The sequence below is a fragment of the Mus caroli genome, unplaced genomic scaffold (genome assembly GCF_978045245.1).
Source record: "Mus caroli unplaced genomic scaffold, Mus_caroli_1 scaffold_9, whole genome shotgun sequence".
NCBI lineage: Eukaryota > Metazoa > Chordata > Mammalia > Rodentia > Muridae > Mus > Mus caroli.
Window position 1 is genome coordinate 119410325 of NW_028227264.1, and position 26917 is coordinate 119437241.

Here is a 26917-nt window from a genome sequence, read left to right on the forward strand (position 1 = left end):
GCCTGCCTGTCTTCCTTCCTTCCTTTCTTCCTTCCTCCCTTCTTCTCCCTCCCTCCCTCCCTCCCTCCCTCCCTCCTTCCCTCCTTCCTTCCTTCCTTCCTCCCTCCCTCCATGACTATGGGTCAGCCTGCCTGTCTTCCTTCCTTCCTTCCTTCCTTCCTTCCTTCCTTCCTTCCTTCCTTCCTTCCTTCCTATTTTACAATGAAATCACCTCTTCTGTGGAAGACAAATCTTACTTATTTCGCTTCTGCAAACACTTGGCCCTTTCCCTTAGGAATTTGACTTGAGAGCAAAGCCCGTCTTCACCAGGACTGAAACCAGGGCAGTGGTTAGTGGAAGCTGTCTGGTGGTCAGTGTGAAGGGCTCTTCCTGGAGCCTCCTGCTCTGGTGATCCTGCCTTCCCATTACCACAGAGGAGTCACTTACCAAGTATTACTCAGCCTCTCCATGTGTTAGCTATGAACTTGGATTATTTTAATGCCTCTAAGAATATCACTGCCTATCACTATACTAAGTATTCACTTTCCTATAAGTTGTCGATATGACCGCCTATACCAACATGGATATTTACAAGTATGTAGCATATAACATGACTTATATGGTAGAGAGCCCTTATGTTTATGATAATGTATCATATTCATTTGTATTTATGATGCATACATATATGTGTGTGAATGTATATGCTGGAATGTATATGCTTCCCTATGTGTGCATGTATGAATATGTACATATATACACACAAGTTTATTAGATGATGCTCTGCAGAAATATTTAATTTTACCATACTTAACTAGCCACTGTTCATGCTTATGGATCATATCTGCAACATCTATTGTGTAGCAGACCATCATTAAATATGTAGCCACCTAAATGGAATCAAATTGATATTCAAACGAGTGGCTTAGCTTTGCCTTTGCATATCCTTTCAAAAACCAAAGGCACTCTGGGCCAGCCAGCCTGCCTGCCGGCCCACCTGCCTGCCTGACCACTGTCAGCAGAGGTCACCATGCAAGGCAGCAGCAGGCTGTGACAGCTCATGAGTAATGCTTACATGAAGTCGCTTTGTAAACAAACATTGCAGTTGAAATACTATAACCGTACAATCTATTTTTTAATAATAGACCCTAGATTAATAATAGCTACTGATAGGAACTCATTAGCTGTGGGATAAGTTCTTAGTTTAACACGTCAATTATAGGCTAAGTCATTTCCCCTGTCATATAGACAGCATTGAACATTGAATGAGTGGATGGAACATAATGTGAGCAAGTTGCTAGAATTTTTTTTTAAGGATCGAAATAGTGTCATTCATTTGAATTTAAAGATTCGTCATCATAATAGGAAGTACTTATATTGTGTTATTGATTATAATATATAATATTTAGCTATTGTTATGAGATGGATTTGTTATCTGAATAGCCAAGTAAAGACTTAAAGATAGATTATGAGAATTCTAATGCTAACACTGGGTCGATCCTCCAACTTCAAAGGCAGTGAACACTTTCCTAGAGAATATTTATGCCAAGACAGTTGTATCTCGGGCAGCTTAGACATCCTCATAAGGATCATGGAGAAGGAGAAATAGTTCCATTTTTCTCCCTAGAGAAGCATCAGCATTGATTTGTTTTGATTGCTGCCTGGGTACAGCAAACAGAATCATTTTCATAGAAAACAACCCTCTGCTTAGTTTGTATGTACAGCCTGTGTGCGAGCCTCAGATATATCTATGGAATTTACACTGTATAAGATCTTTTTTTTTTCTGGTCTGAAAGCAAGGTAGGACTTCTTTTTCTTTTCCACTAGAAAGGTTTACAGAATTGCAAGACGACAATTCACCAGGAGTTAACAATTACTGAGCCTCTTGTGGGTATGTGATGCAAAACCGAATGTTTCAGAGAGCATTATTTTTTTTAAATATCCCTGCTGCGAAAACACACGAGAAGCACTGCCCAGATGGAGAGTTCGTTGAAGGGAAAAATGCTGTTCTGTTACATTGTGGTGTATTTGTTCTTGATGTTAAATTAAAATCTGTAAGGAGATGGGTGCGTGTGTTCTCTTTACATAGCTTCTAAGATGGAGCAGATACATTCTCAAGATGTGTCACCATGTGCCACGTTCAGGTGGAGGCATAGCTGTTCAGGACTCCGTGTCATAGGAAGAAGGACCAAATCATTTTTTAAACATATGATGGCAGCTTCATTTATTGGCTTTTACATATTTACCGAGCTCCTGCTTCTGCGGGTGAAATAAAACTCTGAGCTGAGGAGGTTTATACAGGGACAGACAGACAGACCAGACACCGTCCCGGCATCTGTGTGAGCTCATTTCCAACGGACAAGGAAGGCAAGCGATGTTAGGGGAAACACACTCTCCCAAGGTTAGGCAAAAAATGTGAAAGGAGTCCTGGGACTGCAGAGTGAAGAGGAAGCTGAATGGAGATGGAGTCGTCAGGGATGGGCTTAGATGCGATCATAACCGAGAGGCAAATGCGTAGCTAGGGGAAAAGTGTTCTGTGCAGAGGGCATGTGCAAAAGCATGTAAACTGGCGTGGTAAGGGCATCTGGGTTGATGCTGTAAGAGCATTGTGAGGGAGGCTGGGGTGGGGGGCAGCGGTGGGAATGAGACTGGGAGACCTCACAGTGGTGCAAGCGAGGCTGGGGAACCCAGCGGTGGTGTGAACCAGACTTGGGGACCCGACGGTGGTGTGAGTGAGGCTGGGGGACCCAGCAGTGGTGTGAGCAAGGTTGGGGGTGGCAGTGGTGAGAGTGAAGCTGGAAGGAGGGGCCAGTGGTGTGAGTGAGGCTGGGGGGGTGGGGCCAGCTGTATGAGCGAGACTGGGGGGCAGCGGTGTGAGGCTGGGGATAAGTCAGGGAGCAGCTTGAGCAAGGCTGGGAGAAGCAGTGGTGTGAGTGAGGGTGGAAGGGCAGCTGTGTGAGCAAGGCTTGGGGGTGGGGCAGCGGAGCGGCGTGAAAGAGGTTGGGAGGCCAGGAATGTGAGAGAGGCTGGGAGGCCAGGAGTTCTTCCTTTCTGGGAGACTTGAAGTTGATTTTTTTTTCCTGTGCACAGATGCAGACATCCCTGTAACATTCCCAAAAGGTAGGAACCTAAAACTACAAATAAATTTATTACTCTTCTTATGAGCTATTCATTCACACATCCATGCATCTGCTCCTAGCTGTAGAGAGCCCTCCTCCTCCCAGGGCCTGTGAGCAGGAACTGTGGTCTTGAGCAACTCCTCCAAGGGTTACATTGATCGCATTGAGTTCGTTCTGTGTTGCATTAGTATGTAATTGGGTAAATGTTCTTCATTATATACATTGCATGCTAACCACTGAAACAACTGTGTACAATCATGCTAAGCTCAAGAAGATTTCCTCTCAGCAGGTTTACCCGAAAGGAGCCACCTCCTCACAGCGAGAGATTGTAAACTATTTATCATCATCTAAAGTATCTCTTGGGTTTCTGGAGTTGGCAACGTTCATGTTACATTCTTACGGGATGTTAGACCTTTCAGTGTGAAATTTGCAGTTTCTCTTACTACCATGAAGACACAGGTATGCTGCCTTGAATGATTTATCTTACCCTCATTTTCAAGAAACTCTGTCACATGCTGGATGCTGACGAAAATCTGTAAAATGTGAGGCAGAAGCCCTTTGTAGGTCAAAATGTGCCATCTAAACTTACATAAACATGGGGCATATGATCTTATTCCCAATGGCAGTCATTTCTGTACTTTTAAGTCTAATAAACATGTTCAAGCCTCATTTTCCTCAATGAAGATAAGCTACTAACACAAAAGACCAAGCAAGGAGAGTCTGTTTCATCTGAGCAGAATATTGGGACAAAGCTTAGCTAGAAGTCATCATTTGAGACACAAGGACTTCTGTCTTAGTTAGGATTATACTGCTGTGAACAGACCCCATGACCAAGGCAAGTCTTATAAAGACAACATTTGATTGGGGCCGGCTTACAAGTTCAAAGGTTCAGTCCATTATTATCAAGGTGGGAACATGGCAGCATCCAGGCAGGCATGGTGCAGGAGGAGCTGAGAGTTCTACATCTTCATCTGAAGACTGCTGGTGGAAGACTGACTTCTAGGCAGCTAGGGTGAGGGTCTTAAGTCCACCCCCACAGTGACACACCTACTCTAACAAGGTCACGCCTCCCAATAGTGCCTTTCCCTGGGCCTAGCATATATAAACCATCACAACAGCCCTGCTACATTGTAACTGGCTAGGAGAGTCAAGAACCAAATCTTCAAGCTTCCCTCAAAAAAATGGAAGTTGTTCAACCACACTTGGGTGTCTTCCTAAACGCTAGGAGTGGCTTTGCCTAAGGACCACAGCACAGATTGAAGGTACTTCTTGCCAGCTCCTTGGAGGACCCTTTCTGATAAACAATCCTCGGTTGAGAAAGAATCATTCAGAGAGCTGACTTGTACCATTAATAGAAACAGTTTAGCGAAGCAAATCTGCTCTTTGATTAATTCTCTATAGAAGAGACAGCGTTCAAGTTAGAATGAACCCTATCTATTCTTTCTTATTTAAATCAAAGGCGAGCTACTGTCAACTTCTGAAGCATTATGTGCGTAGATAATAAGTTCTGCCAGAGCTGGCTCTGGTCCTGTTGAGTCATCTAACAGCAAATGGAGATTAGGAAGGTCTCCAGGTGTCTAGAGAGGGTTTTTTTTTATCATAGGGATGAAGACTGCATGAACTGAATGCCAAAAAGACAAAGAGAAAGTCAGGCAAATACTGCATTTCCCAAAGAAGAAGAGGTTTGCTTGCAAACAGAAATGCTCGCAGGGGCCAGGCATCCATTGCTTACTTAATAAATACATAGGTTCTGTCTCTGCGCCCTAGAGAGTCTTGACCTAGGCATGAAACTGCATATTAAACCCTTAGGTGGACAGCCATCAAGTTTTCAGATCAATATATTCTTTACAGTTTTGCATCACACACGCCCCTGTGCCTTCCAAGTCATTCTTGGGATTTCCCCTTCCGTCTTAGAGGCTGGCTGGAACGAGGCAGGTCCCCTCGCTGTGTCAAGCAGCTGTTCGACAAGAGTTCACAGTAACAATTTATTGGTCCTGGGGTCAGTGTTGCAGTGGGAAGAGAGGTGACAAGCTGCCAGTGTATGACCTCTCTGGAGGAGGCTACAGCTATGTTCCCTCACATCCTCCCAGGCTGAAATACCAGTGAGACATTACAAGATACTTGGATTTCCCTATAAGACCCAGGAATCCTATGTTGAGTAAGAAGTATCCAAATTTTAAAATAAAACAATAAATATCTACTGCTTAACAAAATTTGCTCATAGTTCAAATGTTTCCTGCAGCTTCCAGTTTTCCACTCATGTGGTATGTTCTATAGAAGAAAAGAAGACTTGATTTCACCAGCTTCTCCATTTGTTTATGGGCTTTGAATCAATACCTACAATTCTAGACTCACTTCTATCTGTGGGGTACAGGGACGCATCCTCAGAGCGTATCACTTATAAGGAATGCATGTCTCTGGAGAGGGGTGTTGGTACTGGAGGGGGGCTGTGCACACTGAGGGACAAGGACTGGAAAGGAAATCACTCTACTTTGCTCTTAATTTTATTGTGAACTTAAAACCATTCTTCAAAACTTGTTAAAATGAAGCACTGGAGAGATGGCCCAGTGGTTAAGAACACTGACTGTTCTTCCAGAGGACCTGGATTTCATTCCCAGCGTCCACAATGCACCTTACAATGATTTGTAAGTCTGTTCTCAGGGAATCTGACACCTTCTGCTAGCTCTCTCGGGTGTCAGGCACATACATGATGCATACATATACATATACATCATATACATATACATGTGTGTATTATATATGTATATATATGATTATACCTAATCCAAACTTTAAAAAGTAAACAAATATGCAAAACAAGTTACATGATTTGAAAACACACAGAACAGTACCATGTGCTCCGAATACCTCCAAATGAGTGTAAAATGCAAAAACCTATTGCATGACTAGTTGAAAATCCTGCTTAACCCCAGATAGAAGGGGAAATGGGTATAAAATGAGAGTTAATCTGGATGTACAGCTGCAATAATATTTTTCTTCAAAAGAACTGTTACAATCTCGACAGCATAGGCACACACCTTGCGGCTGTACCATATATACTTTTAATGTCCCAGGAACGAATACGTAGATGTCCCATGCTTTCTCCATGTTCCCATTCACAAGGTTTAAAATAGTTAACGCAAATAAGAATGCAAAGGCATGACTGCAGTAGATTATTTTCACTGTTCCTACAGGCTAGTCCCTGCACTGCCATTTATCCGGTGTTTGCATGAGAAGGGCTTTTTCAGTTGGCTTTTTCTGGGGCTGTGCACACTCAGTAGCCTGGGGAATCTCTCTGGTGCTGAGCACAGAGGTTTCATCCGCCCTGTCTGTCCAATGCCACACACCTCACCTCAGGGTTTTATTGCCAAAGATGTTTGTCCTGCAGTTAAGTGTGGCTGTGCCCCCATGGTGACCCGACATGTTTTTGTGGCTCCGTGCTTAGCATGACAGCTGGATTGCAGTGCGTCCTCAAACCACAACCTGCACAAGCAGAATGACTGGAGTCCATCAGGTTCCACTGACAGCTGGGGCAAGAGATTCTCCTGGATAGGTTTTATGGCAGATCCCACACATTCCTACAGTGACATCACTGGTCACTTCACCTCTATAGCTTCTTACAGTGACAGAAATCCCTACTTACCAGATATAGGAATCCTAAGAACCGAAAGGGCAGGCAGTTTTAGGATAGCTCATTTATTATACTAAGTCGTTTTAAGTGGAGGAGTTGAGGAATTGCTAATCTGATGCTTTAGATGGCTTGTGGTTCTTATTTCACAAATTAGTACTCAATATATATGATGCTTTCATGATGGGGGCGTGTAATATTACACCTCAATATTCTATAAATGAGCCATCGGGCTATGAAGGGCACCTAGAATTTATCACAAGCCTAGTTTTCATTTTGTTTTTTCCCCCAAATATGAATTATTCTATGAAGTTCTAATGAAGTAGTAATTACATTGATTGAAGAGTAACAATTGGGGGAAATATTTTCAAAAAGTTCTTCTTAAATTTAGAATTTGGTGAAAGTTGTATGGAGAATGGAGAATCTAAGATGTGGAAGTCTGCAGGAAGAAATCCAGGCATTGCTAAGAACGGCAAAGCCATCACATGCCGATGAACCATGAATTTTTAAGTTCACCCTGGCCATTAGTAGAAGAGTTCATGCTCAGACAGCCAGTGCCTTTTGTCATTTGTCACATAGGGCAGGTGACATTCCTCCTTTCTGACTCAGACTAAAGAAGATGACCTGCAGCCTGTCTCAAATTCTCCTCTGGGCCTTTCTGTCACGTGCATGCTCCGCAGTGGATCCTAGGAAAGCCTGAGGAGCTTTGGCAGATAGGGAACTGTTCTATCAGATCTTAAAAAGGAAATGCAGAACTTAGGTTTTCAAATCAGCTTTGGTCACCAAGGAGGACAGGACAGGAAGTGACCCCCCTCCCCTGCCTGGGCAAGTACCCTGGCCACTCAAAGCTTCCACACGCTAATGGCCCCTTGCTTACTTGCTGTTGGCTCTGTGCACTAACAGCCCAGCAGGACGTTCCCAAGGCTTACCTTTCCTTTGCACATGCTTTGTCCCTGTCCCTGTCCCTGTCCCTGTCCCTGTCCCTGTCCCTGTCCCTGTCCCTGTCCCTCGGTGCATTGGAGTCTCCTAGAAACTAAACACTGGCTGTAGATCTCTGTGCTTGCCTCTGGAGTTTTCACTGTGGGACTTTACATAAAGAAGGGACTGACTTCACATCATTTCATATTTCTTTTTAAAAAAAGATTTATTTATTTATTTTATGTCTAGGAGTGCACTGTAGCTGTGCAGATGGTTGTGAGCCTCCATGTGGTTGTTGGGAATTGAATTTTTAGGATCTCTGCTCAGTCTGGTCAGCTCCACTGGCTCAGTCCCTGCCTTCTCTGGCCCAAAGATGTATTTATTATTACACATAAGTACACTGTAGCTATCTTCAGATGCACCAGAAGAGGGGGTCAGGGTAGTTGTGAGCCACCATGTAGTTGCTGGGATTTGAACTCAGGACCTTCGCAAGAGCAGTCAGTGCTCTTACCTGCTGAGCCATCTCGCCAGCCCCTTAAATATCTGATATTTCTTAAGAAAACCTACAGGAGATGGACACTGCCCACTGATGAAAATAAACACATTAAGCCAGGCTGAGTGGTGCATGCCTATAATCCCAGCTCTGCAGAACCTGAAGGATGACGAGTTCAAGACCAGTACAAGCTACGTCACATTCAGTCTCGGAGCGCCAGCAGAGAGATCCTTATCCTGCATACAAACCCTAGGTTCAGTTTTCAGCTCCATAAAGAATGTCGTCGACATGTTAGAGAGGAAGTTTGTTTTCTTATATTTGAACTTTTCTCACAATGATTTCTAGATCCTGCCACCTTTGTTAAGAAAACTCTTAGAACATGGCATATCTTATGGTAGGAAATGGGATTGGGGAAATCTATGTGTTCCTTTCTGACTTTAATCGTTTTCCTTAATCAGAAAGTAGACTCAGAAATGGCTGATACCATGTAGTTTTGAAATAATGGCTACAAACTCCCCTTGCTCCTTCCTTAAGCTATGTCCACAGAGATTTCCACCAAGCAAAGGAACTTTTGCTCCTCATTACACAGTATTTTAAAATTCTATTTAATGTATGCCACCACAATGCCAATGAGTGGTTACAACGCATGCACATAATCCTAACGTGCTGCTTGCTGTTTTCCCCAATTAGTCACAGTGTATTAAAGTGAATGGAATCGTTTAACGTCTTCCGGCAGCTATTTTTGCTGAAGTGCTTGGATCCACGTCAGAAGAATGGTGACCGTGAAGCATTCCGACTCGGAAATAAAGAGAAATGGAGAATGTTAAGGAAAAAGCGAAATGACACGGGGAGAGGCGAGATCCCTGGAGGAGAACACAATAACTCTTGAAGCTTAAGACTTACAAAATAATTTAAATTTTGCTGATGCTTCTTCTGCAGCCTCCGGCTTTCCTGGGCTCTAAAGAAAGTTCTGGGATGTGAAATGAACCGAGTATTGATCCTGCTTTAGAGTAATCCTTTCATATCTGGGATGTGAATTTAAGGAGATTAGTGGACACAATGAATAAAATTCTAGATGTATTCTCTCTGTCTCTCTCTGTCTCTTCGTATCTATCTCTCTGTGTGTCTGTCTCTCTGTGTGTCTCTTTCTGTCTCTCTGTATCTATCTCTCTGTGTGTCTCTGTCTCTCTGTATCTATCTCTCTGTGTGTCTCTCTGTATCGATCTCTCTGTCTCTCTGTATCTATCTCTCTGTGTGTCTGTCTCTGTTTCTCTCTGTGTGTCTGTCTCTCTGTGTGTCTGTCTCTCTCCCTCTTTCTCCCTCTCCCTCCCTCCTTCCCCTCCCTCCCCCTCCCCATCTCGCTCTTGTGCTTAATATTTCCCAAGATGAAATAGCACCTTTTCACTTGGCAGGATAGGATCCCCTAGAACTGAGGAAGGACAAGTGTTCTGGGGGGTGGGGCAGGGGGAGTTAGCACATAGCTGTGGACTCCTGAGAACTTCCCTTACATAGTAGGCATTGTTGTAAGCATTTTATACATACTAGCCCCTTTAATAGTTGGGTATTATTAGCAAGGCTGCTTTAGAGATGAGGAAGTTTAGGGGCAGAGAGGTCAGTAGCTTTCCCAAGGTCATACTGTCAGATCTAAACCCAGTCAGCAGGGCACAAGAGCCGGGCTTGTAACCTGTGATGAATATTGCAAAAGGATTCACTGCATAAATGAGGAGCGTTCTGAAGGGAGAGTTCAATTCTCAAGTGTACAGGTTGCCAGTTAGGTCTAAAGCAGAGTGTAGTACAACACTGGAATAGACAGATCTGAAATATGAGGACGTGCCCAAACTGCAACCTACAGGCTAGCTCCCATGTTTGTCCCATCCCACACTGTGCACACTGCCCCCCCCCCCCCCCGCCCCACTGATCACAGAAAAGTCTCAGGAGATGTCTTGGATCTGTAATGCCATATGGCTTTCGAACGTTGTTTTTTTTTTTTTTTATTCCTTTTTTAAAAAATTATTGGTTAGTGTTATGGATGAGTGTGAACATGTGTGGCGGGGGATACCTTTGCATCCAGTGTGGGTTCTAGGGATCAAACTGCTAAGTTTGTGTAGCAAGCACCCATACCCTCTGAGTATCTTGCTGGCCCTCTTTCTGTCTATAAAATATTTGTTTATTTATTTATTTACTTACTTATTTTAGAGGACCTTATGCATCCAAAACTAGCCTCCAACTCTCAAACTTGCTATGCAGATTTCTTCTCCCACTAGAGTGCTTTATTTCAGGCATGTGTCACCATGCCAAGCATTGTACTGCATTCCAAATTATTACAATTAGCCTGTGGGCTTAACTTGGATGCACTAATCATTGTGACCAGTCTCTGTAAGCAGTCTTTCAAAGAACATGTGTCTTGTCACAATATCTTATCATAGAGATAATATGTGAAGTACATACATTAGGCCATTTCTACTGGGAATATTTAAGTTGCTTTTGGTTGACAGTATTCTACTAAAATTCAAACTCCAGCTGGACTTGGTGGCATATGCCTTTAATCCCAGCTCTTGGGAGGCAGAGGTAGGCAGATCTCTGTGAGTTTGAGGCCAGCCTGGCCTACAAAGCAAGTCTAGGACAGCCAGGGCTCTGTTAAACACAGAGAAAAACGCTGTCTTGAAACCCCTGTTCCTCCCACACACAAAATTCAAACTCAACAGCACACGTTTGTAGTTTAATTTCTGAGAGTTCATAACTTTCCTATAGTTTGACAGAGAAGAGATAACATCTCTTTAGTAATAAGCTTTATTTGATTAATAAGTTCCTTGGACAACCCTACAGGATTAGCATGTCACTCAGGCATTCCTTGTTTCCCTGGGCCATGTTATAGCATCACTGTTTGCAACAATATGGATAGTGGCTTTCTTCAAAAGACTCAAAATGAAGGCTTGGATCTCAGTCCTGCTGCTATTGGACTTGATGGGACCTTCCAAGATACAGCCTAATGAAGAGAAGTCAGGTCATTGGAGCAACTCCTTGAAGGGGACATGGGGCCCTTCTTTCTCTCTCTTGCTTCCTGACATCAAGAAGCAGAACTACTTGGCTCAGTTAGACATCATGGAATCCTACTTCAACCGAGAACCTGAAAACCATGGGCTGAAACATTCCGGACCTGTGAGATAAAGAACATCTTTCCCTTTTTAAGGGGATCATCTCAGATATCCGTTAATAGTACCTAAAATCTGGCTAACACTGCTAAAGATGGACTTTGGCCAGTAAGAAGTCCCGTTGGCCAGACATGTCAAGTGGTTCTTCAAGAGGGTCATTCGATCAATGGTTTAAAACGAACTGCAGGTTTCTGAGAGCTGGACAGGTAGAATAGATACCCCAACTGAGGTCTGGAGTCTCCTACGAGGGCATTAAGGAAGGCAAACCAGGATACATTGTACTTGCTTCATTAGAGAATGATAGAGGGAGAAAAGATGCTGAGGTGTGGTGGAAAAAAATGAGTCGGCTCTATTACTCATTGTATATATTCTTCAAGATCGCATTGAACCTTTCTGTGGCCCTCTTCTCATTTTCTGTAAGATAGAACAAATCTAAAAATCTAAAACTCGCCACTCTGTTTCAGTACCGCTGGTATCTTCTCTCCTCAGCCGATGATTCATGGAAATCTGCTGTCTCTACAGAGTTCTATCTGCACTTTTGCTAATGCCTTATGCTCCTTCTTCCTTGCATCACGATTTCCTCCCATTTCTGTGTGTCTGCACCTTTTTGTCTAAGTCTAGTTTAAATGTCTAGAGTGAAACTCTCCCCGGGTCCTCCCCCAAAGATCATTTCTCTTTGTGTTCTGGACTCTCTAGGAAGCTCTCTCGGCCACTGACCACATCCTCACAGTCTCCTATCATTTTTGTGCTGCTTTGATCTTTCCTACTGTGCTCCGGGCTCCTGGTGAGGGAAGGGCTGTCTGATCTATCTGGTTTCGCTTGATGGTGCTTAACATGGTTTCTCACACACTGGGAATCAACAGTTCTGTGCGTAATTGAATTGAATCAGAGAAAGAGACTGAACTTAGTTCACATTTCTGGAATCGTCTCTCTCTATAGGTTTGATGGACTCTACTGGCTGAGTCTGGCCTAGCCTAATACAAGAGGGACAGAGAGAGCTAGTGCGAGTGCTTTCGCTTGCCCTCCTACTGGTGAATTCTGTATTTCTCATGAAAACAGGTTACCTCCTAGGAGATGGTGCACCCTGAGGAGTTTATAGATTGAATACATCTTTAAGAACACTATCAAAGAGAATCAAGCAGACCAACTTCAAACAGGAAATTGCAAGGGGAAGTATCCAAAGACCCCACAGTTTGATTTACACTTAGGGGATGTATTGATTTTTTTCATCATTATTAAATATGATCCTCTTCCTTTATAAACCAGAAGAGTGCACATTCTCTGTGCTCAGCCCTCTGTCAGCCTAACTAGTGAAAAACCATTTGCATTTGCCGTGAGTATAATACAATAAAAAAAAAAATCACAAAATTCACTTACATTTATACATGGTGTTCAATTTTCAGAACCACTGATGGCCTTTCCATGTTGATTTCCTAGATTGTCTTATACATCTTTAATTATCAAGTTTCCTTTCTGCTTTTTAAAAACGCTGCTCGGTAGCTGCTGAAGCGTATTTAAATGTGTGAACTGTAGGTACACATTGTACGGTCTGGTGCCAAAGATTTGCTATAAATGAGCCAGCAAAAAATATTCCAAGTGTGGACGAGGGTCCTTCAGACTCTCATCAACTTTCGGTTAGGCATACTCAGCCAGTCTCTGATTGATTCCTTGGCCTGAATGCATTACTACATTCAGTTCCTTTGTTCCTCCTCAGGAGCTCCTAAGGAGCCCAAAGGATTCAATTTTTCAGAAGGCTTCCACAGCTGCAGTAATCACCCTGGGATGCTTTGTCATGAAAATGGAACATTCTAGCTGAATTCAACTCAACAAACATTTATTGAGCAACTGCCACAGGCTGGACATTCAAAACTCATCCATCCCTTGATTTGTTTGAGCGTAAAGAGGGAAGGGGTCATGCAGCCAGCAATCACGTAGGTTAACTAATGGCAGATACTCAGAATGACTCAGAAAATGGAAGGCCAAGGAAAGGGAGCGCTCAGCACTTATTGCAGACTGTGTCTTAGCAGGGATGATATTGAAGATATTTACCAAGCTGAAGAGCACTGGACAAAACTGACATTGGCTCTAGTCTGGGCTGGCTCCTCCAGAGCTGACAGTGGCTGGATCATGAGCAGGTCTGAGGTCTTTTAGGAGAAGCAAGCCTGGTGTGGAATCAAAATGGTGTTGGTGGAGGAGATGAACTATGGTACTGTTCTCCTAGTAGAGTCTTCCTTCATCCAGGCAGCCAGGGATCAAGCATGGCGTCTTCTGAGCTGTGCATCATTAAACAGAACTTAAAATGAAGGTGTCAGCCAGGCAGTGGTGGCACACGCCTTTAATTCCAGCACTTGGGAGGCAGAGGCAGGCGGATTTCTAAGTTCAAGGCCAGCCTGGTCTATAGAGTGAGTTCCAGCACAGCTAGGGCTCTACAGAGAAACCCTGTCTCGAAAAACCAAAGGGGGGGAAAATGAAGGAGTCACATAGTAGAGGGAAGAGAGGTACAGAGCTGCAGAAGACTGACTCCAGTTTAGCCCAAGGGTCCTTCCATCCAAACTGCAACCTTCACGTTTCCTACCCACTGTCTCTCTTGGGTAATCATGACTAATTCTTATTGACCAATCAGAGAAGTTGGATGAGGCGTTGGGTCTTTCACATGAAGTGAGTTGAATCTGTAACTTGTCTAGTATTTGTAGGGGCCTGAGTTTGACACACACACACACACACACACACACACACACACACACACACGTCAAAGCTTTATTATCACCTTGTTTCCGAATACATGAGGCTAACCCTTGATTACTGAATACACCAGTTTAATCCCTGATAAAGATCTTACTGTTTTTTTTTCCTACCTAGCTTGTTGTCCCCACTGTTCTTTACACACCTCCAAAACTGTATTTGTTCAAGGCAAGTTCTTGATCTAGGATTTAGATGCTCAGTGACCAGAGCTGTTACTTCAGGAATCATAGGCTCCGCTGCGTGTCTATTTCAGGAATACTGCGTGTGACGCTCAGGTGCATGTGGGTACAAAAGTAAATCAAAAATTTCCTGGTTCTCTGAGACGTCTATATAGCTCTATTAAGGAAACTAAAAGTATTCTAGAGAGGTGAATTTCAGGTGTATTATGATGTCATAAAATGCAACATTCTGAAAACATAGCATACCCACTTGAATCTCCAGAGACTTAAAACAGTGAGTATTTGCTTCTTAGCACGTAGATATGTATCATTACCCAATGAGCAACCTACACTTCCACCATCCCCGTCAGGGAACACTCTAAGCATTTTAATCGAACTAGAGACCCATGGAAGTTGGGCAGCCAGTTATAGGTAATGTGGCCAGCATGTGGACTGCCTTTAGAAGCCACAGGTCATGGGTAAGCACGAAATGCCCCATCCTAGCACAGTGGTTAAGATCAAGCTCATGCCCTGTGTCTAACATTCAGCCTTAGCCATTGCTTGTTTACCCTGTTGCTATGGATACGTCCATCTCTGTGTCCCATGAGTGTCTCCTTTGCAGACCTGTGTGAAGAGGAACTGACTAAGGTGGCAAAGCAGAGTTCCAGAGCTGCTCAGCTCTTAATCTGTCAGAGCTCATGCTCTCCCTCCGAGCTGCTTCAGTGTTCACTTCCTGATGCCAGCCCCTTGCCATTGCTCTTGTCCCAGGGATCCTGTTCTTCTTACTCATTTCCTGTCTTATATATTATTTTCCCTCTCCCACCAATGCAGTGAGAGCTGGTATGGGGAAAGGGAAAAAAAAAAAAACAGATAAGATTTGATAGACTTTCCTTGTGTTAACATAGCAAGTAAAGGCATCTCAAGACACTGGCACTACAGAGCCAACCTTGTAAACCGCAAAACAAAGGCCAGCAATACTTCCATGACTTATTAATGGATGTAACAAATTCCATAATGATTTTCTAAATGCAGCTGACGAAACGATTCCTCGGTCAGTATACAGGTCATCTATATACAGCTCATCTACAGAGGGACAGAGAGGAATTTCACTTCTAAAAGCTACTTGTGTACGAGGAGAAACACAGGAGCATCCACGAGTATGGTCGTGTGTACCTACTTAACTGAAAGCTTGCGCGCCTGTCTTTGTCCTTAGAGTTTTCTGAAAGGCGAATGGTCATTGCTGCTTATTTTCAGAAAGCCGCGTCAAGGTCTGTTGGGAAGCATCAGTTTGCCCCTCCTGCACCGGGTCTCCAACGGCTTTGGTCATGAGCAGCATCCACTTTAATGCCGATGGCTCCATCCTGTTTCAAGAAAAGCCCTATTTCTCCGCCTCTGAAGCGTTAGAGGCTTACCTTGATGATTTTCACTTAAGCTGCGAGCCTCCCGACCTTAATGACACACAGGGTAATGTGGATCAGAGTCCTCATGAATTACTGGCTAAGCCAAACCGTGGTAAGCTTTCATTTTTCTCAAGAGTTGACTTTTAAGTTCCTATAGAAAGCCAATGCGTCATGTCAAGATAGTCTCTGAAAAGAAGTCTCCCCACCTTTCCCCCAGCTTGCAATTTGTCAGGCTTTTTTGTGAGATTGTCAGAGCATCTTATGGTTTCAAAACTTTTCCAGCTTCGCGGACTTTTGATTGGAGAGTTGCTAGAGAAAATGAATCCATTCTTTTCTTGTGTGAACTTTCCCCGGGGAAGTAAAGACACACCTCCCTGCAGATAGTGAACCAACCACGGCGAGCCCCACTCGACTGTAGCTCGGTGGACATTCAGTTCAATGAGGGCAGCCTCATTACAGGAGCCTGGGTCCAAGATTAGTAGCAGAAGCACAGGCAGCTTAGGGCACAATAGCACAGAAAAAGGCACAATACCACAATCTCTTTGCCCCTCTCTTCAGCAACTGTGATTTGTCTTAAGGAATGGGCGTGGCCTAATGCTCCTCCCCCTCCAGTGTTACCCTCCTATGACTCTTGGGATGGGGTGTGGCCTTATGAGCCCCCCACCCCTCCTCTGTGACAGAAAGTTAATGGATACAATCTCATGCAATCTCTTTTGGGTAATTGTAGTTGCTGATGGTTTGAAAGGGCAAGGGCCATGTTGTGCTAGGAGGATGATGCTGTACGGCAGGATTCATTGCAGATAGGCAAAGCTCCGCCCCTGGAGCCTAAAGCCTTGGGCTCTATGCCTGGAATGCTAGTCATGTTACAAGCCCCGCTTTTGTAACATGAGAATAATTCTAAGTATAATTCATACTTCCCTTGATTATGGTGGAGAGGACATGAGTGCTGAAACACTATAAATTGTTGAAGGTAGAGGTCCCTTGATATTTATTTCTGAGAGACACCGAAGAGAGGAAACTGGTGCCGAGGTCACGTGACCCAAAGGTCTCGTTTCCACTCTGCTGGTGACAGCTAGATACAAGAAGAGTCGCTTTGACTCCCCGACTTTTAATTATCCTGTCAATAAGATGAGGGCAGTGAACTTTATGAGCGTCATAATTCTGAAACTTTATTATGTAGATGGCAGAAAAATAACATTGGTCCACTCCAGTATATCAACACTTCTCATTTAAAAGTGTCATTTGACGAAGCTGACAAAATACCATCCTGACACCGTAATCAAGTGTGCAATCTAAATTTGTGATTGACTTTGAAGGCACTAGGGATATAAAATTTTCAGGTTTTAACTCCTCTTATCTTTATGAGTAGAAGTAACAGCAGTACTAATAGTAGGGAAAATGGCTACTCTTCCTCCAGACTGATATCTTAAAGACCATTATGTCAGTGTACACAAAAGAATGTTACGCCTTACCTAAACAAGATGGCCTTCACTGTTACTTCTAGACCATTTTGAAAAGGTTTGCCATTTGTTGCAAAGTGAGGATAAACAAAGCCACTTCTTAATGGTCTTCATGTGAAAACAACAGAGCCAGGACACAATCATACCCAACGGAGAAGCGCATTTCTTTATGCTAACTTGTCTGGTTGTAGTATTTGACATGGTCTGATGAATGGGGAGAGATGACATGAGGATCAGTGGGAAACTGTGGTTAAGGTCTACGTTATCTACACAACTGAAGTACAAAATGCATTATAATTTATTCAGCATTACCGCTGCCTTTCTTACCGAGGATTTTCTTCTCTTTTCTTGAAATTTTCTGCACCAGTTTTTTTCTCCTTAATTCAGAAAAGAGGCTGGGTAGCTGGCCCATGCTCGGGCTTCTTCCAGGCAGGTGCATCCTCCTCTGGGCCCTCCTGAGCTATTAGCTACAGGATCTCCATTGCTTTTGCACTTCATAATGAAGAAAAATGCAATTCTTGCTTTCCTGGAAGAATGAAAGTGTATTTATTACATGAAAATTTCTCAGCGTGGAAATGAATATAATTCCAACACTAGGGAGAATTATCTTCAATAGTTCTCTGCAGCTTTCTCCCTTTGCCATTCAAATATATAATAGAATCACCTTATTGCCATATTATTGCTTTCCCTACAAAGCTCTTTTTGTGAGTATTCAGATCATTAAGGTAGTTATATGATTTTTTTTCTTAAATCTCTAACAGGACATTCTGTGAGATTTGATTTATGTTTCTGTGTATGAGTGTTTTGCCTGCATGTATGTCTACACACTATGTTTACTCAATACCTGTCTTAGCTGGAAGAGGATGTTGGGTCTCCTGGGACTAGAGGTATTAAACAATTTTAACCATGTAGGTGTTGGGAATTGAACCCTGGTCTTTTGGAATAGCAGCAACCCTTGAGCCATCTCTTCTTGTCACAGAGAATTTGGCTGTTTTAACACATGGCTGTTGTCTTACATTTCCATGAGGCTGTCGTGGTAGTTTCTTAAAATAATCCTTAAAGAATTAAGTTTCTAAACCAAACAAGACTAACATTTCCAAGGTTGGATTAGTATTGCCAAGCTGCCTCTTGGGAAAGACAACCCCATTTGATCTGCTCCCACTAAGAATACAGGGGACCTTGATTGCCCTGTATCTACTCCCACAGATTGTGTGAGTCCCCTTTAATCCCTGCCTCCTCACCCAGGAAATTGTATCACTGGACTTATTCAGCGTCTGCTGCTTCTCTTTTCTTCATTGCCTGATAATAGTCTTGCTTGATCTTCATGCGTTTAAACCCTTAACTTCATCCAGAATTTATGCTGTCGGTAGATTGGTGTATGCTACCTGCTTTACCAAATAAACCCAGCAGCCAACCTTGTCAGAACTGAAAACCCAATGCACCCTCAGCCCTAGAGCTTCAATGTTTATCCTATGATCTATTCACATTTTTTCTCCACTGCTTTCATTATTTTAATTACAATCATTGTTAAATGTCATAGTTGGATTACAGACTGAAAGGTTTAGGGGTCTTCCATGGTCACTAATTCTTGCAAATGGACTTAACAGTCATTCTTCAAATACCAGTCCTTGAGTTGCTTCTGCTTGACCCCATGGGCCCTGCCTTGATTCCTGACAACCTCATTCTATCCCCTGCAGGCAGTGGGAACTTCCTAACGCCCACATGTGCAGTATTTCTTTATGTATTAACTCTGTCATCCTCCATGTAAGACCAGAGTTAGCTCCTACTTAACAATCTACTTCATTTTTCTCTTGGTTACACACATACACACACACACACACACACACACACACACCTAGACACCCTGTTTCATCCTAAGCTGTATCTAGCCAGTGGAATGCACCAAACACAAGGCACACTTCTGTCTTTCTTACGCTCTTCCTGGCTTTTCTCAGCCATCCTTCCTGTTTTTGGGTCATCATCTTTTTTACCTCAATGTACATGTCACCAATTCCTGACACCTCTTTGCTCCTTGCAATGGCTGTTTGATTGCTCCTATTGTGCCCCTAGTGCCTGTGACACCTCATGGGATGGCATTTAACACTGACTTGTAAGAACCTGGACACTGGCTTGTCTCCCTCAATAGAATGATGGGATCATCCAAGCTCTGAGTCTTGTCTACATACAACTGCTTCTTAGAACTGGCCCTGGAGTAGCCCAGTCAGTTTCTGGTGAAGAATGAAGCACTGTTGTAGGCCACGTTGCTATGTCTATAACCTCACAAGTTGGTGTCTTTCTCCTTCCCTTCAATTGGAGGCTCCCATTTCTACCAAAGTATGGCTCCTGTAGGAACTACTGCTCTCCACTAAGTGATCTGTAAATAATCACAATAGAAATAAAAGGGGGAGCATCAAGGCAGTAGGGTTGATGGGAGTAGGGGATCAGGATATAATGGGAGCAGACCATTGTATTCATGTATTCTGGTATATCTTGATTTGCTTATTCTGAACTTGTACTTCTCATCTGGTCTGGGTGAATGTGGTCTGTTCGATGCCTGGTGCTGATGCTGAGGACATTCTCATGCAATGTCCAAAGTGAGAGTGATGAGAGTGAATGGGAACAGCCTCCGGTCTTCCTCAAATTCTTCCCTTAGATTGTTCATGCCCAACCCTTCTTCCCTTGATCTAGCATGAGTGATGGTCTGAATAAGAATGGCTCCCACGGCTCCCATAGGCCCGTATGTTTGGATACCTGGTCTCCAATTGATGGGGATGTTTGGAAAAATTAGGAGGTGTAGCCTTCTTGGAGGTGTGGCTTCCTTGGAGGAGGTGTGGCTTCCTTGGAGGAGGCGTGGCCTTCTTAGAGGTAGTGTATCACTGAGGATGGGCTTTGAGATTTCCAAAGCCCAGGCTATTTCCAGTTAGCTCTCTCTGACTTGTGCCTGTGGGTTAGGATGTAAATTCTCAGCTACTGATTCATTACCATGCCTGTGGGCCTTACGATCATGGATTCTAATCTTCTGGGACTGTAAGCCTCCAATAAATGTTGTCTTTACCAAGTTTCTCTGGTTGTGGTATCTTCTCACAGCAATAGAAAAATGCATTCTATCAGCCCATCTCTCAAGGCCAGCCTCCCTAGTCTGACTTGGCTACTGGTGCTCCGTGAGCGCTCTACAGATCTTCATGCTTGCCACGTTTGATCTTTATGCCCTTTTTTACTTTAACTTCAATGAGTCACCACTGGTGTGTCAGTGTCCGCAAAGCTGGTGGAACTAAGTGAGTGGAACTAAACAGACAGGTCTTTAGTCTCTTGACGTGTTAGATAATGTTGTATTTGTCTAAAACATGGAAGTGTATTACCACGTCTACTGTGAGCATTTAGTTATTAGCTCCTCCTGGCATGTCTCTGGCACTGTACAACCTAGGGGCTCTGCTGGCAAGAAGTCAGACACACTTACGATGAAGTTTTATTGTCCTAATTCATCATCATATTCTGTACTTGTCTGAGCAACTTTGTCCCTACATCCTCAAGGGGGGGTGGGTAGCAAACTTTTCTGGGCAGTATTTTGTCTGTTGTCCTTAAAAGTAAAATGATGTTCTTTTTGCAACAAAATTGTGCTCTAAGAGATCTAGAGAGGAGTGTCTCTTGGAAGGTGACGGCAACACTGTGAACAGCTTTTGCTTGAAACATTAATCCCTTGAATACCCCCTCCTTCTGTCTTTATGCTCCTGTGTGGAGGAAATGATCCTGCTGTGTCATAGCAGTCTATCTTGTGGATGAGAAGGTTGTTCTTGTTCTGTAATAATAATAATAATAATAATAAAATCATAACTATTGATTTGAAGGTATATGGATGTGGCAGCCAAAGTGCGGTATCAATAGACGTATGGAAGAAAATGGAATTTACATGCTTAAAACCAGCTGTGAGTCTGTTTGAACCTTCCATTACTTCTTTTGATATGCTGGGGCCATCTGTCCTATAACCTATTTGAAGTTTCGAGATGTGGAAATAGAGTCTGTTCAGAAGTCGTCTTATTGTTCTAACAATGATGCATTTACCTTCCAGTCCAGGCTGCCTTGCAGTTGAACTGACAAGCTACCTGTAACCAGGACTTAAAGAGTAGTAAGTAATAGGCTTAGGACTTAAGGGCCAGGCATGGTCTTTGTTCTGACTAGCCCATAGTCCCTGTCTTCAATAACCTTATGGCTTATGGGAAATTGGAGGATTCATGGCAGCCACTGTCATACCACCGTTTAGCAAATGCCAGCAGGGAAACAGGCAAGGGGCTCCTAAAGCAAGACACAGTACCAGGATGGAGAATGAGATGCCCCTGATGTATATGAGTCTCCTGTTATCATTTGAAGGCAAAGTAGAAGATAGCAGGCCAAAAGAGTGTGGATGAGAGCATCCCAGAGGAAGATGTGTGCATGATGGGATGAGGCCAGCACACGTACAAGAGGCTACTGCCGAAGGTAAGCAGAAAGGAGGAGGTGCCTAGCCCTGTCTCCTGGGTGGTCGTCTCAGCCTCCATCCTAATCGTGCCTGTATCACTGCCTCTGGTATAGTCATCCAGCATCTTGCACAGTTTTGCTTGTTTTCCTGCCTGTTTTTAGTAGAAAAATAGCCAGGCAGATACTTGCTGCGGATGCTTCCTGCACACTTTATCTCCGAGACCACAGGCTTTCATATTAGAAGACGCAAGTGTTTAAGAATTTGAGGATAGCACTTTTAATCCTAGCACACGAGAGGCAGAGGAAAGCGAATCTCTGTGAGTCTGAGGCCAGGCTGGTCTACAAACCAAATTCTAGGACAGCCACGGCTCTGTTCCACAGAGGAAGCCTGTTTAGAAAAACAGAAACAAAAACAAAAGAAAGGATTTGAGGATAGTTCAAATGGACGATATGAGCTAGATTCTTCTTCCTTTTTTTTTTTTCCTCCTTCTAAATTCTACAGTCTTCGTTCATGGCCTGTCTAATGGAAAAAGTTACCTTTCACCTTGCCACCCAGTCCTTCTTGACCCTGGTCAGCTAGGTTCCCACTGCTGTGAAGGGGCTTCAGCAGTCCATGTCATCATTTGTGTGTTACACCGTGGATGCCACAGGATGTCCTCTCTCACACGCTGGGCCCTCAGGAGCTCCACACCTGCTTTCTGGACTTCCTCCCTGTGATATGTAGAGCTGCAGAGCCAGATTCTGATCCACCCTTCAGATGCAAAGCCCAGCCTCTTCAGAACGCTTCCTGTTTCTGTTCTCCCTCCGTGCTTGTCACCTTACCACCCTGCCCGAGTATCCTGTATCAGCAATGATGGTCTTAATACTGGAATGAGATGAGTACTGTCCTGCTTACGGTTGCTATCCCTGTAAGGAAATGCCAGCACCAAAAGCGACTTGGAGAGGAAACGCTATTTTGACTCATCATTGAAGGATGTCAGGGCAGGAAAATCTGGAAAAGTCCGAGGTCATGAAGGGAGGCTGCTTAGTGGCTTGCTCAGCCTGCTTACTTATAGACCCATGACCCATGACCCCAGGGGGGTGCCCACGCAGAGTGGGCTGAGCCCTCCCCTATCAATCACTAATTAAGAAAATGAAACTTCCATTACCTAATAAAAGACAAGCTTACAGTCTTATCTGCATACAGCTCTGTCTTCTGGAGGCAATTTCCCAACAGAGAAACTGAAGATTCCCTCCTCGCCACCTTGTTTCAGATGGACATAAGAGGAGCCAGCATAATTGCCTGATGATAATTTGCTACACATCTCAATATATTACATGTCTGCACACATGACACCAATAACTATTCCTAGATTCTATCATGTGTCAGGAACTACTCCCTAAGATGTCTACACTCTACCATTTTGTTCACACATGACCAAACCTTGAGAGGTTACCCCTAAGTTTACAAAGCTCCACAGGGTGGTTAAATACAATCCTGGGAAGCACTTAGTGGTAAGGTCTTCTCTTTGTTTTGACCCCACCTTCTCTGCGTCAACTCTGGCCAACACTGGATGGAGAGAAAGCACCCTGACAGTCATCGTGGCTGTGATTATCTGAGTTGGCCAACACTGGATGGAGAGAAAGCACCCTGACAGTCATCGTGGCTGTGATTATCTGAGTTTCAAAGGTAGCTACAGATGAACAGGCTCAAATCTGTGTTTTAATTCCTGGTTTATCTTAAGAAAATGTAATTAAAGAGCAAGACCTGAGCCAAAAAATGTTAAGAAAACCCATTAAATTGGGGGGAAACAGCAAGGAGCCTGGCTGAGTAGCTCTAGGAATTGGGGCCATTCTTATTAAAATCACCTTTAAGGCAGTGAGGAAGGAGCCCCAGATACAGGGAAGCTCCAGGGCTCTGGACTTTTGAATGAGCATGAACCAGAGTTCATTCCCATATCCGACCTGCCCTGTAACACCTAGCCCTGTAACACCTACCTGCCCCGTAACACCTACCTGCCCTGTAACACCTACCTGCCCTGTAACACCCTACCTGCCCTGTAACACCTACCTGCCCTGTAACACCTACCTGCCCTGTAACACCCTACCTGCCCCGTAACACCTACCTGTCCCGTAACACCTACCTGCCCTGTAACACCTACCTGCCCCGTAACACCTACCTGCCCTGTAACACCTACCTGCCCTGTAACACCTACCTGTCCCGTAACACCTACCTGCCCCGTAACACCTACCTGCCCCGTAACACCACCCAGCTGGCTCTGTCTCTCTCACTCTCTCTCTTCTCATATGAAGCAGGGAAACTAATAACTGTCAAGGATGACACATCACAAATAAAATTCAATGATCTATGTGAATGTCCCCAAGACAGTTATGTGTGCCATCCTCATTGGCCCCAGAATTATCTATTTACCTTGGTGGAATAAAATGTGAAATGTAGTATTTCTTAGTGACTTTGACATTTTTTTAACTCTTTGCTTTCCCTCAAATCTATAACAAGTATGACTATGTTTTCATTTGTTTGTTTGTTTGTTTTTTTGTTTTAATAAGGACAGACCTCACCCCCAGTGGGGCTGGGGATGCTGAAACTGTTCTTGCAGCGTCTCTATCGGCTTGCTGCATATATCTATATGGCCCTATACCTAGCCTCTGGGATGAAGAAAATTAGTTGCAGTACCCAGGAGGCTCTAACTATTCCCGGAGCATTTATACTGGCATCGAGTTTGTCACATTTCTGGTGAAATTGTGATTTATGTGTCTCACCCTTTTAGGCAGTCCAAGTAATATATAATAGCAGAATTTTGCCCAGTCACTTATCCCAATTACGTCTGAAACTTGCAACTTACACTCTATGTATTTACACCTTTCTGCTTCTCTCTGTCCCGCGTTAGCATGTGACAGACATTTACACTGGGAAATTGTACAATTGTCCAGCTAATAGGACAGGAGGGCCCTGGCGATCCATAGAGGATTCCATGGCCCAGTTGGAAAACTAGTTCCCAAGGGGCTCAGCTCTAATAGAAAAAAATAAAGGTTGGGTATCATTAAACTAAAAGAAATTACTTCATTTAACTCATCGACTTTTTTAAATTACAAAGAAGCATAAGAATATAAGAGAAAAGATTTGAAATTGTTGGCAAAAATGTTGGATTATGCTGAATAAAACTATTGAATTGTAGTCTTCAGATAATACCATTGGTTCCCTTAAGTTTTAATTGCTAATACGTACATGTTATATAAAGTACATGCATACCTACTTTAAAGAATAGTGGGATATCAATGAGCCTACAGCAGCTTTAAATTTACACCATGGATGGGCATGTGAAGTCCAGCTACCATTCTCCAGGATTTCATCCACCTTTTAGTCCCTAACTGTTGTCAGCCTGCTCTTAAGTTCATTGTTTCTATGTTGTGCCTTCCAGCTTCTCTTTTCTGTTTCTCTAGTGTGCACATTGCATAGTGGCCTTGCTGTGCGGATGGTCATCTCTGTGGCTTTGCTTTGTGGATGTGCATCTCTGTGGCCTTGCTGTGTAGATAGGCATCTCTGTGGACTTGCATGACCATGGCAGACTGCTTGTGTCTACTCTAACCGGCCATCACTTCGCTCTTTATGCATGTGTGTGGACATGTCTACATGGGTTCAGTCATGTGTGTATATGAATGTGCATACACATGTATGAGCAGATATGTGGGGGCCAAAAGTTGATGTCTGGTCGCTTCCTCAATCTCTCCCCATCTTATTTCTTGAGACAGGGTCTCACTGAACTTGGAGCCCAGTGATTGGCTAGACTGGCTAATGAGTAAACTCCATCCGTGTCTTCCTCCCCAGATGAGAATACAGACATGAGCTTCTCTGTAGATGCTGGGCAAGCTAATGCAGGTCTTCCTATGTACACAGCAAGTAGCGCTGAGCAATTTTTCAATAACAGCATTATGTCACTGTGATGGTTTGTATATCCTTGGACCAGGGAGTGGCACCATCTGAAGGTGTGGCCTTGTTGGAATAGGTGTGACCTGGTTGGAATGGGTGTGTCACTGTGGGTGTGGGTATAAGATCCTCACCCTAGTTGCCTGGAAGTCAGTCTTCCACTAGCAGCCTTTGGATGAAGACATAGAACTCTCAGCTCCTCCTGCGCCATGCCTGCCTGGATACTGCCATGCTCCCACCTTGATGATAATGGACTGAACCTCTGAACCTGTAAGCCAGCCCCAATTAAATGTTATTTTTTTATAAGACTTGCCTTGGTCATAGTGTCTGTTCATAGCAGTAAAACCCTAACTAATACAGAAGTTGGTACTGGGAGTGGGGTATTGCTGTGATAGGCCTGACCATGCTTTTATTTGAAAGAATGTGGATTTTGGGACTTTGGATTTGGAAAGCAGTGGAATGCTTTAAATGGGGCTTAATGGGTCATCCTAGTAGGAATATGGAAGACTTTGTTGCTGGGAGTAATTTGAACTGTGTTGACCTGGCCCAAGAGATTTCAAAGGAGAAGAATTTCAGAATGTGGCATAAAGACTGGTTTTGTGGTATTTTGGTGAAGAATGTGGCTACTTTTTGCCCTTGTCTGAAAAGTTTGCCTGAGGCTAAGTTGAAGAGACTTGGATTAATTGCATTAACAAAAGAAGTTTCAAAAAAGCCAAGCAGAGACTTTGTTCTCTGGTTAAGTCTTATGAAGAGAAGTTTGAACAAGCATAGCAAGCTTAGAAAGGAAAAATATAAAATATATTGTTCGAGGATTAAAGGGGTACCAGGAAGTGAAATGGAGCAAAATCTTGTGTTCTAGGAGATAAAGATTAAGGGAGTGGGACCTTGGGGCAAGATCCTACTCAGCTAAATTAGATCCAGGCATGGTGGTACACACCTTTAATCCCATGAGAAAAGCATGCTGATCTCTGCATTCAAGGTCAATCTACAGAGCAAGAACCAGGATAGCCAAGCTTAGGCACTGAAGGATTTAGAAAACATAAAGCTAGTGATAATGTAATAATACAAGGGGATCATGTTCTAGTTCCTATAAGCAGCAGAACTCGGCAGCTTCAGCCATGTGCCTCTGGCTCTAGAGTTAAGAATGGAAGGAACTACTGGGAAAATTGATGCTGGTTAGCTGGAGCTAAGGAATTAGCGGTAATTAAGAAGAGACCAGCATCGTTGAGGTGAAATCTTCTGGAAATTGTTTTCTGGGAGCACAAAGAAGCTGTGTTCCAGAGATACCCAAGGTTGTACCTCATGCTGCAGCTGTACTTGGTAATGTGTAAGAGTCACTCAGGTGGTACTGCTTGTGAAGGAATGAAGGGATCATGGAGAGAAGCTGAGGCTTAGCACTGTGAGAGGCCAGGGAAGCCCATTGGAGAAGGTGAAGCCTCAGCTGTAGTTGATGGCCCAGGATTGAAGGGGTCATGCAACGGATTTGAGGCTTGA

General features: G+C 43.7%; 1 protein-coding gene across 11 annotated transcripts in view; it reads left to right on the forward strand.

Moving 5' to 3' along the window:
- The window catches only part of Grip1 (glutamate receptor interacting protein 1), a 639981-nt gene that overhangs the window by 381915 nt on the left and 231149 nt on the right, over positions 1-26917 (forward strand). Inside the window, exon 1 of one of the 11 annotated variants that reach the window (XM_085843203.1) lies at positions 15497-15698. The exons of the other annotated variants lie outside the window; for them this stretch is intronic. Within the exon in view, the coding sequence (XP_085699329.1) occupies positions 15512-15698 (187 nt within the window). The 5' untranslated portion in view covers positions 15497-15511. Of the gene's footprint in view, positions 1-15496; positions 15699-26917 lie in introns of those variants that run through there. 11 annotated transcript variants of the gene reach the window in all.